Source organism: Cydia pomonella, chromosome 10 (genome assembly GCF_033807575.1).
Source record: "Cydia pomonella isolate Wapato2018A chromosome 10, ilCydPomo1, whole genome shotgun sequence".
In the NCBI taxonomy this organism is placed as follows: Eukaryota; Metazoa; Arthropoda; class Insecta; order Lepidoptera; family Tortricidae; genus Cydia; species Cydia pomonella.
Window position 1 is genome coordinate 23,208,248 of NC_084712.1, and position 17,069 is coordinate 23,225,316.

Sequence of the window (17,069 nt, forward strand, 5' to 3'; positions counted from 1 at the left end):
ATATACATGGTCTTCAAATACACCAGGACGTAGACATATAATGCGAGCGCCAGTAGAATCACCGCGATCTTCAGCTTGCCCGACCAGACACCAAACATTTTCCCCTGAAACACCAGTAAATATGGAACATCTGGTCTACGAATGTGTAGTGTAGTGTGACTTTGTTAGATAAGCTTACAGGTTTCACTAGGACGTCCGGGACCTCCGTCGCCAGCACAGACATTCAGACAAGCTATTGAACAGTGAGTTGAAAATGAATCCTTGGCCACACCAGCGCAATGCAAGCTAGAACAATGTTAGCGTCAGCGTGAAGCGGGTTTAGTATTTGGTTAATATTAGAAGGCGTTTCTTTTATATTAAGTACCATAAGATAATTCCTGAAAACCGCGCACTGAAACTATACAATACACACCATGTTTATTTAATTAACGAGTTTATATTCATTTGCTTTAATTTACAATCAGCGTATTACATCGAAAGAAAACAATCTAAAATTTATTGCAATCCATTAAAGCTGATTATTATTTGTCTAGATATAGACAAAGATAAATGAAGATAATGAAATCAAAACCATTGAAATCCTTGAGCATCTGTCACTTCTGTCAGTTTATCGACTTTTGACAGTTTTGAAGTGTATTTTACGCATATTTTATCAAGATACAGGTTTCTGTCGTACTACACGAATAAAAACATCATTGTGGTTAATCATAACGCCCTTAGAAGTTGACAGTTTCGTAACAAAAGAATTGAGGTTATGTTATTTATGTGATAAAAGGTATTTGCTTTATTTTGTTTCAATAATGCATTACTTATAGCATAGTTACTATTCAGTAAACGATTTATTTTTGGGTATAAATATTGTCCGCAAGCAATTGAAATTACGTTTTCATATAAACTTGTTAGTATTCAACTTGTATGGATGGTTACAGGATTCCCAAAACATGGCAACAAATTACGCAAAATACGCTCAACTTATCAAACATTCAAGCAACTATGCGCAGCGAATGAAGCGCCTATCCAACCGCATCTTCGGCGAGGTGGCTATTCCCACAAATCCCAAATCCATGAAGGTGGTAAAGATGTTCTCAGCGAAGCCCGTTCACACGAACGAGGAGATCATCCACTACTACCCGCGGCACGTGGAGACGCACGCGTTGGTGCTGCGGCTGCGCGAGTACGGGCTGTTCCGCGACGAGCACCAGGACTTCAAGGAGGAGATGAAACGGTTAAGGGAACTGCGGGGGAAGGTAAAGGTGTGGCGCCGGTATGCTGACAAGGAGAAAACGGAATGAGTGTCCCATTGGTTACTTTAGCTGCCTAAATGTTCTCCTTCAAGAACTATAATCATTGCTTGGTCAATGTTGGTGTAGTCACAAGACTTAGGCAGAAGAAGTTGTGACATTTGTATATTAGTGATTGACTAGTTTGATAGTTAATTTGAATAATTATATCATAGGAGCTATTGTTTCACTTTCCAACAGATTTAGTTGTCCCAGTGCTGCATTTGCAATGCAGAGACATTGTTTTGGTTAATGTGAAATATATATTTATATTGTAAATAAAACCTACTGTGAAAAGTTTTTGTTTGCTGTACCAACTATAGTTAACAGTTTTTCTGCACATTATGGACATGAAAAGCATTTAACAAACTTCATCTATTTTGGAACTGAAAGGGAACAGGATCTAAGGGACCTAAATCTTGATACTCTGAAGGCTAAAAATTGGTCAAGACATGCTAAACAAGTTTTCGTTTATTATCCCATCAATTAACAGTTAAAAAGTAGCAATTATTATGTTAAGCCTCAGCCTCATCATCCAGTTCTTCATATTCCACCAGCGCCTCCTTAACGGTCTGCTCTGGCCATCGCAGTAGCAGCAAGAAGGTGAGCAGCAGCCCAGTGAAGGGCGCCACCACGGTGGCGAGCGCCAGGCGCAGGGGGAACAGCGGGGTGTGCGCGCGCGGGGAGGACACGCGCAGCGGCACGTAGCGCAGCCACGAACTTAGGCTGTAATGGGTTTGCTTATACCTATAAATATGTTAAGATCTGAAGTTCGACTGAATTAACCTATAATATGAAAATGCTCCTTGTCTGTCATGATAACTATATTCTAGTCATTTCTTGGTATCTTAGATGACTGTGCCTGGCACAAGCTAGATCGTCTCAAAACTGAATAAATCGCTAAAAGGACAAGGATGTTCTAACAGTGTAACAGTTAACAATTAGGCCTTACATGCTTTAGTGCCAGCCCACATTAGCGTCTCCCGAGCGTCGGTGTCTAGTCAACGCTATGGCTGCTGCTCGACGCAATGTTGGCGCTAGTGCGCAATGATGCCATTTTCCATAGTGCTGACACAGATGCTAGGGTGGGGTGATGGCCCTAATACTCTTAATAATATGAACAGTGCCTTATCCATATATGTACATTGTGTGAGAGTGCATCGTAAGTGTGGTACTGACTGTGGTAACAAGCAATGGTGGTAGAATGTTTGTCAGCTCTCGTGGGTGATGCAGGAGCGGAAAGCAGCATTAAGGCCGCGCGAGCGGGTCGGGCGGGGTCGGGCTGCTCATAGTCGTCGAACGCGGGTAAAGAGTGTGTGAGACTTCAGGAATTGTGGTATTACCGGACTGGTGCCGCTAGAGCCTCGTAGGCTTGCGAAATCTAAAAAACTCACCCACGTCATGGGTCGTAAGATGTACAATCATCTACTGCGGGAAATTATAGCAGCACCAAGTGCGTCACTTTTTAAATAGAAACTTAAAAAATGGCTTCTCGAGCAGACGTTCTACGACCACAATGAGCTATTGAAAATGTAATGAATTAAGTTAAAGTTACCTATAGTTTAGTTCAAAGAGCAATGGAAAGAAGCTGTTTAGGCATAAAACTAAAAGACAGAATAAGATGCTCCGATATTAGAAAAAGGACACAAGTAACTGATGCCTTACACTTTGCGCAGAGCATGAAATGGAGATGGGCTGGTCATGTGGCAAGGCTCAATGACGGGAGGTGGACAGGAAAGGTGACCAAATGGAGGGGCCCCCTGGGCTCTAGAAAGAGAGGACATCCACTAGCCAGATGGCAGGACGAAATTGTTGCTACTGCGGGTAAGGAATGGCAAAGCGTAGCAAAAGACAGAAACAAATGGAAACAGCTGGAGGAGGCTTTTACCCAGAAGGGGTCTACAGAAGAAAAATAAAAATTAATATTTATAAATATATATATCAAACGAAAAAATTCTCTGTGGAATATTGAAGCTCTAATAATAATAATAATAAAAAAATAGTTTATCATTTTATAATATTGTAATAGTTACATACTGTAACCCTGATATGTAATTTTATATTATCAATAAATTATTCACTAGCTTTTCGGTGAAGGAAAACATCTTGAGGAAACCTGCATACATCTGCGAAGAAATTCAAAGGTGTATGTGAAGTCCCCAATCCGCATTGGGCTAGCGTGGGGACTATATAGCCCAAGCCCTCTCGCACATGAGAGGAGGCCTGTGCCCAGCAGTGGCACGTATATAGGCTGAATTATTATAATAAATTATTATGATTATGATGATTACCTGTGGTAACAGAGCAATGGTGGCAGAATGGTAGTCGGTTCTCGTAGGTGATGCAGGCGCGGGCAGCAGCACTAATGCAGCACGAGACCCGCTCGGCAAACGCCGGCAGAGAGTATAGGCGTTAGGAAGGTGTGGTACTAACTGCGGTAGCAGAGCAATGGTAGCCGAATGGTTGTCAGCGCTCGTAGGCGGCGCGGGCGCAGACAGGAGCACCAAAGCAGCATCCAGCGGGTTTGGCCTGGTCGGCTCTTCGTAGTCGTCGAATGCGGGCAGAGAGTAGCCGGGGTGCATGAAGCTGACTAGCGCTTGCAGGCCGGGGGGTTCGGAACCTGCACCACACATACATTACATACATGAAGGTATTTAAAAGTCAAACTAGCTTGCTAAAACTCGCGTTTAAACGCACTTTTAATACTTACCTTATTGTAAAATTGCTAAAATTTTGCTGCGCTTGTTTTGTCGAAAAGTAACCGATGTTGTGTCGAAAACAATAGGAGATTAGGACTTTTGTATGAAACATCATTAGTAGTAATTGAACCGGTTTGTTTTGCTATAATTTTACCTATGACCAACCTCGAAATCTCTGGAACAGTCATGAAATTTGGTATGTATATAAAATAAAGTCCCCTTTTTCATGCTCACACCATTTGACATTTGGGGACCTCGAGGAATCCCAGCCATCTTGGAAAATGTGTACCGTCCAGGAGAAATTCGCGTTTTACTCTGAATCTACATTCTTTATGAAAATATAGTGTGAGGTTACATTAAAGCTTATTAAATTCTACACAAAAAAGTCCTGGATATCTTTGCGGAAAAAATACATCTTGTTATAGAAAATACTTGCTGAATCTAAGTTTAACGCTTATACACTTCCAGGGGACATTTAGGAAACTCTGAGGAATATGAATTCCACTTTTAACTATACCTTTGTACGTGAACTACCCGAATATTAACATTTTACTCGAGAGTATTAAATAAAAAAAACGATGACCGCATTGGTTTATAACAGCCAATTTACCTACCGATACCGTCATAAGTGTTATATACAGTATTAATCGATTAAAACCTAATTAGGTAAAAATAGCTACCTACTACCTTTAACGGGCATATGGAAGTCAGAAATAACGCCAAATCGAACCCTAATACTTTGAAATAAAGTTTAAAACTATTGTGGGAAATATACTTATTCTGACAAAAAGGCTTCTAACCATTGTAGGCTCGGCATTCCTCAGGCCGCTGCAGCAGCAGCACGGGCGCGCGGGCCAGGCGCGCGCGCGCCAGGCACGAGGCGCGCGCCAGCAGCCAGTGGCGCGCCCACACCGCGCCCGCGCAGCCCTCCCCCGCCGCCCCCGAGCACACCGCCGCCGGCATGGCTCCCCCCAGGAGCAACGGCTCCAGAATGGCGTCGCCTTCGCCACGCGCCTGGCTCACGCATACCATCAATAACAATAACCTCAACATGATTCGATTGAAAATATGGCGAAATGTATGTGCACTTTTGACAAACTGTCAGTGTCATATGTAGGGCTTTTATACAAAGAAATTATATTGTACAAAGGAGGTTTATGTACAAAAGCCCCCACAGAAACGCCTGGCAGTGTTCCGTTCGAATTAAATAAGTAATTCCTCTTTATACTGTATCAAACCCTAGAGCACTACAACTAGCATCTTTTAATCAATTCTTTGACGTTCACTAATGAACAGCTGCCAGACGCTTGGATTCAGTAACAGGGATAGTAAGGCATTGGGGTAACTATTAAGCATAGTTATAGTATACGCAAACCTGATGACTGGGGTCGTAAAACTTTTCATTCGCACTTGCCTGCTCGTGGCAAGAATGAGAGAGACAGTTGCCACAAAACATGGCGGAGTACAAAGGCGTCGCCAGCTGATGGGCTAGGGAGGAGGGGGTGAGGGGCAGTTGCTGTGGCTGAAGGCCGTGGGGAGGGGGCACCTGCCTCTTGTGTGACGCCACAGTCAAGTCGCCCACTTTTTTTTAGCTCTAACCGATTTATTTAAGATTTCTAAATCGTGTCATAAAATATCTGCTCACTATGTTATTCTAATGATTACCTTGTGCTTCATCCAAGGTGTAATAACTAAAATTTAATTTGCCAGTTAGGGAAAATCATGTTAGCGTGTGCGTCACGTTTTGGTGTCGCATCAGGGTGCGAACCGTACAAAATCATTCGCCGTCACAAAAATAAAACATCAGAAAAATAGCCATCATTTATTAGATTACAAAATGTTTCGTCAGGAAAATAAATTGCTGCATAAAATACTTCAACAGGAGCGGCGCGCCGCCGTCTCCGCAACGTGTTAGAAGAGCGACAGTTACTCTTACTGTTAGAGAGAGACAGTAGTATTTAGCTCTGAGGCCTCATAGTTGTATTTTCTATCTTGACGCACAGTAATCCCTCTTTGTAGACTATAATGAGAGGTACTAATATGCAAGCGAGAAAATACAACATAATGCTGCACAAATATGTACATGTCAATTTATAAACAATAAGTTGCGTTCAGTGGTCCTACCGCGAATAACGAAAATAGAAATTTCTTTATCTGTCTCTATCACCCATTCGAGCGATAGAGATGCAGATAAAAAAATGAATATTTTCGTTTTCCGCGAGAGGACCTCAGATCTAGCGAATACACCGTTCGCGAAATACACACGAGCAGTTAGCGATCCTTTCGCAAATTATTCGCGAATGGCTGATTCGCCAGATCTGACTGCACCTTTAGAGCTACAATTACCAAGTTCTAGTTCAGTTTTGGTGAATAGCCAAATAAATATTCAAGGGCGTCGCCAGCTGGCTAGGAGGGCAGTTCATATGGCCGATGGCCAAGGGGAGGGCGGGCATACATTTAGTTAGAAATTGTATTATCTAGGGGGCGGGGGCACTAAACTTATGCTCTCTGCCCCCGGCGACGCCCATGGAAACATTTGATCTAATAATAGTTGCGATAGACGGCGGCGCGCCGCTGCTAGCGATGTGGATGCGTGAGGAAACCGCCGCTGGACTCCTAGTAGTTAAATATTTACAATTTTACTTTAATACAAGAAAAACTAACAGAATATGAAGTTTTCTCTCTTGTCGCTTTCGCGCAATAATACGAGCGACAAGGGAAAACATACCGACATTGCTAAAAGACAAACACTAAGCGTGGATCTAATGATGTTATTGTGCATAATTATATGTATATTTTACGTAAAGTGACGCCATTGAATAGGAAGTATTTCGTATGATGTCATTGGTCGTTTAAAGCGATTAAAGAAAAGTTTATTGCCACCAACTAGAAATCTAATACATTCCTTAAGAATTAATTAATAAATAAATCATAGTATGACGAGAAAAAAACAAGCCCATGTACAAGTACCTAACATAATTAAATTTTTCGATTGCCATGAATTTTTCATTCAGTAAATTTTTTACCTTAACATAAATAATATAAAGTCGATTGTTCCAACTTTTCGTCCAATAGTATAATGCTTCAATATTACCATTATGATAAAATCAAATGTATAAAAACAATTCGTCAATCACAAATTAAAGATAAACATATAGTACGTGATTTTATTATTCCTAAAACTACGCTGAAAATTATTGTTATATACTATACACATGATAATATAAAAAAATCAGTGATAAAATTCTTCCTACTCCATGGCCGCACTTTAGTTACGCAGCGCTTACACAGTTTAAGTGTATAAACGCCTTTATCCACAAAGTCCATAATTTAAAAAGTTCCACCAGGAGTCCAGCGGCGCCTTGCGAGCTGGCAACGCCGCTATAAGCGAAGCACAGTACAAACCTCGCCAGACATACAACTGTATTATAGTTACTCTATTATCACATCTCTGGAAAATTAAATGTCTGCCGTGGGGCAGGTGGCGCGCGCGGCGACGTCCCGAAAACAGTTTTTGCGATTGGAAATTTTATTAAATATACATAAGTTTCAAGGACATTGAAAACATCCGAAATAAGGTTCTGATTATTCTTTATGGTAAATGAAAGAATTTTAGCAAAAATCTGAGTCCTGTCTATAGTCTCTGATTTTTGCTATAGACAATAATTAATCATAGACATTATTTATTAAACAAGCGCGTGGGATGGTCTTGGGAAATTTATTATCACGGGCGTTTTGGCATTTATAAACCAAATAATTGTCTATGCTTTTTAACATGCAACTATTGAGATCTTTTCATGATTTAGGATTGACATACGTACTTGTCCCGCGATATAGGTGCGACAAGGACGGCAGACGCCGCGCGCGAGTGGGACAACGATACCGAATCCTGCCTCGGACTCGGACTTAAAGCTTATTCGTTACGAAAATAACTTTCATTTACTTCCTTAGCCGCTACTGCGGGGTAGAGAACGTCTTTAATTTTGCAACTGTCCTAAAATCGGTTTAGTCAAGTTATTAAGTAGTATATTGTGGACGAAAATTTGACTGCTCAACTAGATGGCGCTCTACCGCGTACAATATGCGGTAACTGGGTTGTGAAACATTTGATAATTCAGCTATTATAAGACGTAGGTATTATGGCATCAAATAGTGCGGTCTAGTTCAGCGGGGAAATTTGCGGTCGAAATAATTTGCACTTCGCGTGTGTATATGTTTTTGTCTTAAAATAAGTAAGATCAAGGTAAAAGAGGTAAAAAAAATTAAGAGATACATCTCCGAGTGTAATATTGATGTAATAAAAAAATTCAGTAATTATTGGTCCAATCTCCATACTTGTTTTTAATTTATTGACCGCTCTTTTCTCACAAAACCTTACTTATATCAAAACACAGTGAAATGATAATAAAACGAGCACTTCCCATTCTATCCACAGAACTGAATTAATTCAGCAAATATTCTTATCAAAAACTTATTAATTGTATTTGTACTTAGAGGTATAAAACTCAGAAAAGCTCATGCTTAGAATTTGACAGCTCAAGTAGGTCGCTGTACGTTCCTCAACATGTTTTGTTTTTTTAATACCACGTACAAACAAACATAACAAACAAGCATACGGCCAAGTCTCCATAGCCTATGGATGCCTGCAACTCCAGAAGAGTTACGTGCGCGTTGCCGACCCTAACTCTCCGCCTCGTTGATCCCTGGCAACCTTACTCATAACACTATGAGTAGGGTCAAGTGTTATTTGGCTGGTGTTTCCTGTAAGGTGGAGGTTTCCCAGTCGGACTCTGCTCTAGATCTGAAATGACATCCGCTGTGTCCTACCACACAAAAGCGAGATGACATTCACAGTGCCCATACCTCTCTACGTTTCTAAAGTCAATAACTTTATGATTCCAGTACAAGGCCTGGGTTCTATATATTTACCTCCTTATTCATAAACGTCTACTAAAGTTAACACGCCGCTAATAATCGTTTGTCCGTTTCCATCATACCAATACGTCGGAAAGGGACAAACGATTATTAGCGGCTTGTCAACTTTAGTAAACGTTTATGAATAAGGGGGTAAAAATATAGTGTTGTTATATTTGTTTCTCTTGTTATAAGTTCTATGGATCTCATTGGAAGTATTCGTCACAAAAGTTTATATTATAGGGAGCGTGCATGAACTATAGGAGGCAGCACAGGAGCCGTCAGATTTTTTGCGCGAGGCGTAAATGTGATGGTTATTGTTCCGATGTAGCCCACAAGATGGCAGAACCTACTATGCACAAGAAAACACGTGACGTGTAAATTTACATGTTTATTGTTCCGATTCAGGCCAAAAGATGGCAGACCCTCCAACGCGCACGGTCCCTATAAGTGGGCAGTTGCAATAATAAAGCGCGAGTCGTGGCCGTGTGCGCGAGCGTGCACACTTAACTTACAATACACTTGCTTGCTCTGCTTACACTACCGAGGCGGCCGCGATACATACCAGCAACTTGCTCAAATTTGAATGACTTTCTTTTTGGACCATAACTTAGAAATATTATAGTAAATAACGAAAAAATATTAAATTTACTTATTAGAGTCAGACCAAGCTAAGTTGACAGCGAGTTTTGACAGCCCAGCCTGTGCAAGTATGGAAGGTAGAGGCAAGGAACAAAATCTCCATATACCAAAAAGTGTCCGACAAAAAACTATAAATAGGTGGCGCTACAATACCTAGAATACTTGAGAAAAAAAATCATAGACAGAGCACTTCACTCCGTCAATAACGCCTAGGTTCTTAGCTACTCTAGCGCTACTCTGGAGAGATTTGGAACTATTATTTATAGCTGACAGCTGGACACTTTTGCAACAGTTCTGTCTATGGAGATTTTGTTCCTTGCCTCTACCTTTCATATGTGCAAGTGTTAAGTAAACGTCATAATTTTATAGATGTTTGACGTTAAAAAGAACACCTGCACTGTCTAGGCTGTTAAAATCGCTGCCAAATCTTGGCAAAAACACTTTAAAAACACACCCTGGAAACACCCTCCTATGTTATTTTATGAAATATACATAAAACAAAGAATACAGCTGCCTAACGCCTAGAACATAATTAAGTAAGCATATTTCTGTTTCGATTAATTATTTTAGATGTTTAAAATGTTCAATCCGTAAAAATAATAATGAGCGTGCATGAACTGTAGGAGGCAGCACAGGAGCCGTCAGATTTTTGGCGCGAGGCGTAAATGTGATGTTTTTTGTTCCGATGTAGCCCACAAGATGGCACCTACTATGCACAAGAAATCACGTGACGTGTACATGTGCATGTTTATGGTTCCGATTCAGGCCACGAGATGGCAGACCCTCCAACGCGCACGGTCCCTATAATGTAACACCGTTGTATTTAATGGGGAAATAAATATATTTCTATTTGTAAACCTAACAGACATGCCTCCGGATGGGTAGGCTTGCCGTTGCTCGGATGAACCGCGCTCGCCTCCCTCACTTATACTAACCGACTGTCAGGCGCCGCCCTCTCCTGAGACCATACACTTTATTGAGATCGTTCAGAGAAACCAGTCGCCTGATCATGCAGTAACAATGCTCCGGTCGCTTCAACCTCTAGCCCATATAAGGAAAACTGGCAATCGAAATTGAATTCATGGTATTAGAACATAAGAGTTGAATTTGTTTTGTTATAAAATCGAACGCAAAAGCAACTCTGTTCCATTTAATTAAGATTTAAATTTCATTGGAGGTAATTTGTACTAATATTAGGACATTAAACCAAGTCAATACTATACAGGATAATTCTGCTAAGTAAAATGTTATTGCGTTTATATATTACTTGATAAAACTTCACTGATTTCGTATAAAATTGCGTCTAAGGGACCACTGCACTATCAATATCTGAGGTCGTAGCCAATATGACAATAGTTTCGCCAAAAGAAAAGTAAAAATGTACCCTAATGACAGACGACGTGCCAACATTGAAAATCAGTCTGCGTACGATGATGATCTGAAAGAAATTTCGTACGAGCATTTCGTTTTTTCATTAAACGAATGCATTTGACTAGGCCCCCGGATCAACGCTAAACATAGAGACTGCGACCAGAGCAGTGTAAATACGCATTAACTTATCTTACTATTCTCATTCCAAAATAATGCATGCTACTGGTCATATAATTGAATAAATTTTACCAAAGATTTTTTTTGATGTTTAGTTGTGATAAAAAAACATTTTAGACGCTAGAGCAATTTATAAGATGGGTTCGAATAACCCGATTAACTTTAACCACGCGTAAAATATATTTGATTTCCCAAACACGATAATTCAATTGTTTTTTAGCTTTTTGAAAATAGCGCCTTGGGTGGGGCTAAATTGTTCTAATAGTGAACGAGATTTGAGATCCTAGAGATTTTTTGACTTGTTAAATAAAATAATTAATTCTTTAGTTGTGTCCCAAGGGAGGAAAAGTAGGACATTGCGTGCCGCGTGTAAAATTGTCAACCGAGCCGAAGGCGAGGGTGACAAACACGCGGGATGGAATGTCCTATGATTCCTCCCGTGGTGCGCATACTATTTTTCTGCTCGACGGAGGCGGAAAGCGGCAACTATGTTTAGCGCAGCGGGAGCAAAGTCGACGCTTTCCGCCCGGAGGGCAGAAAAAATACTTTACTCATGTTTTGTTAAATTGGTTGGGTTATTTAAGCCCACCCTGTATCCATAACATGTTTAATATTTAAAGACCAGTAGCACACCTATGAGACCCTACATCATACTGAACACTCCTGTAAATTTCGTGAACACATCGCAAGTAACCCCAAAATACAAACTAGCCAATTTGCATATATAATTTCCTTGCAAAACGACCCGTTTTGAAATGCTTTTGAGTGTATTATCTTGTCAAGCATTGGCTTTTTATTTAGACGCAATGATGCGATTTCACTTTTAACAAGGGACTTCTCTACAATATTTTCATATTTTTTACTTCCGTAAGACACATCACATGTCGTAATAAACATATTAAAATGGGTCACTCACGTATTTTTAAGTCAAAGATTCAGTAGCAGTCGTCGGTCGGCCAACGCGTGCTCCCGTTGAAGCTTCTCATTATGGAGCGAAACATGTCCAGCAATCTTCGACTTAAAAATACGTGAGTGACCCATTTTAATATGTTTATTATGACATGTGTCTTACGGAAGTAAAAAATATGAAAATAATGTGGTTCATACGTTTGTTACGTGGGTCATACGTTTTAATATCTTTTATTCTCATATTTGAGGCCTATCGTTGTTTTTAGCATAAAAATTAAAATTAGGTTTTAGGTTTAACTGTTCTTAGAAATCTAAAGTTATAAGTGATGTTGACATGAAATGTTATGTACATTGTTTTTTTAAATTTGTGCTTTATTTGTACAAATAATAATATGTTATTTTATGCTAAAAACAACGATGGTCATAATGTTTAACGCCAAGAATTGAAGATCCTTATTTATGCCTTTTGCCAATATGTTGGCAGCTTCATTAGGAATATATATGTAGATATTTAATTTATTTTCCTATGTCCGTTAACAGTGTTTTCGGTGTTGAATCGTAGTCACATAAGGACAAGCTGTCTCACACGACGATCCAGAGGCAAATACTACGCTTAGTGCATTTTGTACACAAGATGCCAAACTAGTAAAACAACGAATGTCGCATCCTTTTCGTCGCATATAAAATAGAAAGAGATGCAGCATATTTCGTAAACCATAAGGCTCTGCCTTTATGTGTAAAGGGCTGGCTATACTTCAAGCGATTCACTCGGTCAAACTTTGTTTTGTCTAGAAAACGAAAGAAACAACGATATTTACATACAAAAAGTGCTCTAACGCGTAATTTTTTTTTGCAGGCCATATCGAATGACGCGTTAAGCCAACTTGACTCAAACTGGCCTAGTCAGTTCGGCCGACTTGGTTCTATAGGCTGACTGTTCGGCCTAGTCGGTTCGATAAAGCCAACTTACTTTGGCCGACTTGGTTCTATAGGCTTATTTTTCGGCCTAGTCGGTTCGATTAAGCCAACTTACTTCGGCCGACTTGGTTCTATAGGCTTATCTTTCGGCCTAGTCGGTTCGATTAAGCCACCTTAATTCGGCCGACTCGGTTCTATAGGCTGGCTGTTCGGCCTAGTCGGTTCGATTAAGCCAAGTTAGCTAAACTAGCGCAACTTTAGTTCGACTCAGTCAGTTCGACTAGGCCGACTCAGTTCGGCCGAACGGGTTCGATTAGGTCCGATGTGGTTCGGCCGAGTAGTTCGATTAGGTGTTTAAGTGTAGTCGTTGAAGTCGTCCATGGCGACCCGGCGCGCGGTGTCTCCTGTAATGAATATTTATAATTATTATTGTGAACTAATTTAAATACACATTTTTAAACGGTTAATCGGTACAAGTAACAATAAACCTGTTTTTTCGAATATTTTACTAAAGAAATCTAAGGTAAAGGTTGTCTGGAAGAGATCGCTCTGTAGCGATAAGGCCGCCTGTTGTTTACCTCTATCTTCATGTTTTTTATGTGTTTCCATGTACATTATTTTCAGAGGTTGTGCAATAAAGAGGATTTGTATTGTATTGTATTGTAAAGGGCGAGTTGGCGGCGTAGGGCTATAGGTATAGCGGCTGTGGTGTAGAGCGTACCTTGCGGGGCGTAGGGCTATAGTTATAGCGGCTGTGGTGTAGAGCGTACCTTGCGGGGCGTAGGGCAATAGTTATAGCGGCTGTGGTGTAGAACGTACCTTGCGGTAGGGCTATAGTTATAGCGGCTGTGGTGTAGAGCGTACCTTGCGGGGCGTAGGGCTACAGTTATAGCGGCTGTGGTGTAGAGCGTACCTTGCGGGGCGTAGGGCTATAGTTATAGCGGCTGTGGTGTAGAGCGTACCTTGCGGGGCGTAGGGCTATAGTTATAGCGGCTTTGGCGTAGAGCGTACCTTGCGGGGCGTAGGGCAATAGTTATAGCGGCTGTGGTGTAGAACGTACCTTGCGGGGCGTAGGGCTACATTTATAGCGGCTGTGGTGTAGAGCTTACCTTGCGGGGCGTAGGGCTACAGTTATAGCGGCTGTGGTGTAGAGCTTACCTTGCGGGGCGTAGGGCTATAGTTATAGCGGCTGTGGTGTAGAGCGTACCTTGCGGGGCGTAGGGCTATAGTTATAGCGGCTGTGGCGTAGAGCGTACCTTGCGGGGCGTAGGGCAATAGTTATAGCGGCTGTGGTGTAGAACGTACCTTGCGGGGCGTAGGGCTATAGTTATAGCGGCTGTGGTGTAGAGCGTACCTTGCGGGGTGTAGGGCTATAGGTATAGCGGCTGTGGTGTAGAGCGTACCTAGCGGGGCGTAGGGCAATAGTTATAGCGGCTGTGGTGTAGAACGTACCTTGCGGGGCGTAGGGCTATAGGTATAGCGGCTGTGGTGTAGAGCGTACCTTGCGGGGCGTAGGGCTATAGTTATAGCGGCTGTGGTGTAGAGCGTACCTTGCGGGGCGTAGGGCTATAGTTATAGCGGCTGTGGCGTAGAGCGTACCTTGCGGGGCGTAGGGCAATAGTTATAGCGGCTGTGGTGTAGAACGTACCTTGCGGGGCGAAGGGCTACATTTATAGCGGCTGTGGTGTAGAGCTTACCTTGCGGGGCGTAGGGCTACAGTTATAGCGGCTGTGGTGTAGAGCTTACCTTGCGGGGCGTAGGGCTATAGTTATAGCGGCTGTGGTGTAGAGCGTACCTTGCGGGGCGTAGGGCTATAGTTATAGCGGCTGTGGCGTAGAGCATACCTTGCGGGGCGTAGGGCAATAGTTATAGCGGCTGTGGTGTAGAACGTACCTTGCGGGGCGTAGGGCTATAGTTATAGCGGCTGTGGTGTAGACCGTACCTTGCGGGGCGTAGGGCTATAGGTATAGCGGCTGTGGTGTAGAGCGTACCTTGCGGGGCGTAGGGCAATAGTTATAGCGGCTGTGGTGTAGAACGTACCTTGCGGGGCGTAGGGCTATAGGTATCCCCCCGAGGGTTGCCCACCTTGTCGTGGTGGAGGGGCTTAGTAGCCGTGGCTTGGTCTCCCACGGTGAAGCGAAGAGGCAACCAGGGCCGGCCTGTTTGAGGTGCTGGCTGGCCCGAGGAGGACGCTCCAAGTGGGCTTGATAAGCCCGCTTGTGACGCGTTGGAGGTGGACCGTCGAGGAAGAGGAGTGTCGGTATTGCGGTTAGCCGTTCTCCCTATCCTCGACGGCCGAGGTGGGATCGCAGGGGAAGAGGCGTGATGGTATCACGATGCGCCACTCTCCCTATCCCCTGCGACCTTGGCGGGGCCGTTCCGCTGTAGCGGCGTTGGTGGGGCTGCAGAGGAAGAGGAGTGTCGGTGTTACGGTGTACCGTTCTCCCTGTCCTCTGCAGCCGAGTTGTGGTTTGCGGCAGAACCATGGACCTCATCTGCCGCCGGGCGCTGGGGAGTTTTCTGGCGCCCGTGGCCTCCTTGTGGCGGGCTCGGGGGGTCCGCTACACTGCAGGACGGAGGCCGAGGAGGAAGGCGCGTCGAACCATCTGGCGCGCCTCGCATGAAGGGCCTTCGGGTATCCGCGAAGCTGCCGCCGGTGGGGTCGCGGATGAGTACGCAAGTGTTCCCGTAACCCCACCAATAAGGCGGCGAGGTGGCATATGGGGGGTTTTTAGTGGGTATACCGTGGGCCTCATTAGCCTAGACGGGAGTCCCACATAACCACTCGGGTCACCCCCCGCACCCGGGTGGTATGCGGAATGCATTTTCCCCCCTGAAAAAAAAAAAAAAAAAAAAAAAAAAAAAAAAAAAAAAAAAAAAAAAGGGCTATAGGTATAGCGGCTGTGGTGTAGAGCGTACCTTGCGGGGCGTAGGGCTATAGTTATAGCGGCTGTGGTGTAGAGCGTACCTTGCGGGGCGTAGGGCTATAGTTATAGCGGCTGTGGTGTAGAGCGTACCTTGCGGGGCGTAGGGCTATAGTTATAGCGGCTGTGGTGTAGAGCGTACCTTGCGGGGCGTAGGGCTATAGTTATAGCGGCTGTGGTGTAGAGCGTACCTTGCGGGGCGTAGGGCTTGGGCGCGCGCGCGGCGTGCGCGAGGCGCTCGTCCTCCACGCGGCGCCGCAGCCGCTTGATGTGGCGCAGCCGCTCCAGCGAGTTGCTGGCGTAGGGCTGCGAGCCGCCGCCCATCGACAGCGACTGCGATATGTGCGACGCCAGCTGCCCGGGGAGAAACGAAACGGTTCAGTCGCGGCGCCCTTAACCGTGACAAGGTTCCGGAGAGTAGTCTTTGCGAGACCCTGTCTTTTGTGCTATATAATATGATATATACTTCTCAAAAGAAAATAGGGCCCACTCAAGTGTTTTGAACGTTACGTGAAAAGCACAACGTGAAAACAGGGTGTTTGACGCCTCGTTTGCCAAATTTAAATGTCAGACAGGTTAGATCGTTAACTATCTTTTTCTCCAATATGCTCGGAAATGTTCACCTTATTGTAGCAAAAATAGTACGGGAAATTCTTCATTATGGACAAACTCAAATAAAAAAAATCAACCATTATTGTCGTGCTTTAGCGGACGGGAAGTTATTTAATTACTGTATTGTTTTGTAACTTTTTAACAACATGTATCCACTAAGAAAAACGAAAACAGCCAATTAATATAGCCCCGAGCTGCGTCTGCACGACGGTCAGCATCATTTCAAGCAATAGGATAGAGTCGTGTAAGACCATCGTGTATCGTGCGAATTCTGCTCGATAAAATCAAAGACTATACATTTTTTATATTTTTTTTAAAGATCTCATGTGTGCACATACACCTTATATTGAATGAGCGAATATTGAATGGTACTGAATGGCAGAATAGTTGTGACTTTAACTTTAAAAAAATAATTAAGGGTATTTTTTGACGTTTTCAATGTGAAGGTTCGATTTGAATGCTGGTTGATGCTTAAATTATGATTACTTTACCTTATATTCTCTCATTTTGGAGAAAAGCAATATATATGCCTCGGCAGGAACAGCAATTCGTGGATTCGTTTTCTTTAACGGACTCAGCTTCGCGTCGTCCGACAAAATCGAAACTCATCCACGAATTGCCCT

At 43.0% G+C, this 17,069-nt stretch overlaps 3 protein-coding genes across 3 annotated transcripts in view; 1 reads left to right on the forward strand and 2 right to left on the reverse strand.

Annotated features, from left to right (window-relative positions):
• The first annotated feature begins 660 nt into the window (after positions 1 to 660).
• On the forward strand, positions 661 to 1,577 carry LOC133522456 (small ribosomal subunit protein mS33). The gene is made up of 2 exons (XM_061857816.1): positions 661 to 775; positions 930 to 1,577. Exon 2 carries the CDS (start codon positions 942 to 944, stop codon positions 1,290 to 1,292), a length of 351 nt encoding a protein of 116 aa, XP_061713800.1. The 5' UTR covers positions 661 to 775; positions 930 to 941; the 3' UTR covers positions 1,293 to 1,577.
• Positions 1,578 to 1,715: 138 nt separating this feature from the next.
• Positions 1,716 to 8,545, reverse strand: LOC133522455 (uncharacterized). Its single transcript, XM_061857815.1, has 3 exons — positions 4,780 to 8,545; positions 3,714 to 3,900; positions 1,716 to 2,006 (listed from the first exon to the last, which is right to left on the reverse strand). The coding sequence occupies exons 1-3, from the start codon at positions 5,030 to 5,032 to the stop codon at positions 1,796 to 1,798; spliced, it is 651 nt and encodes a 216-aa protein (XP_061713799.1). The 5' UTR covers positions 5,033 to 8,545; the 3' UTR covers positions 1,716 to 1,795.
• A 2,494-nt stretch (positions 8,546 to 11,039) lies between these two features.
• LOC133521768 (tuberin) overlaps positions 11,040 to 17,069 on the reverse strand; it is an 88,192-nt gene continuing 82,162 nt past the window's right edge. Inside the window, exons 57-58 of the mRNA XM_061856837.1 lie at positions 16,026 to 16,188; positions 11,040 to 13,314 (exon numbers count right to left, since the gene is read on the reverse strand). Of these exons, the coding sequence (XP_061712821.1) occupies positions 13,265 to 13,314; positions 16,026 to 16,188 (213 nt within the window). The 3' untranslated portion in view covers positions 11,040 to 13,264. The remainder of the gene's footprint in view (positions 13,315 to 16,025; positions 16,189 to 17,069) is intronic.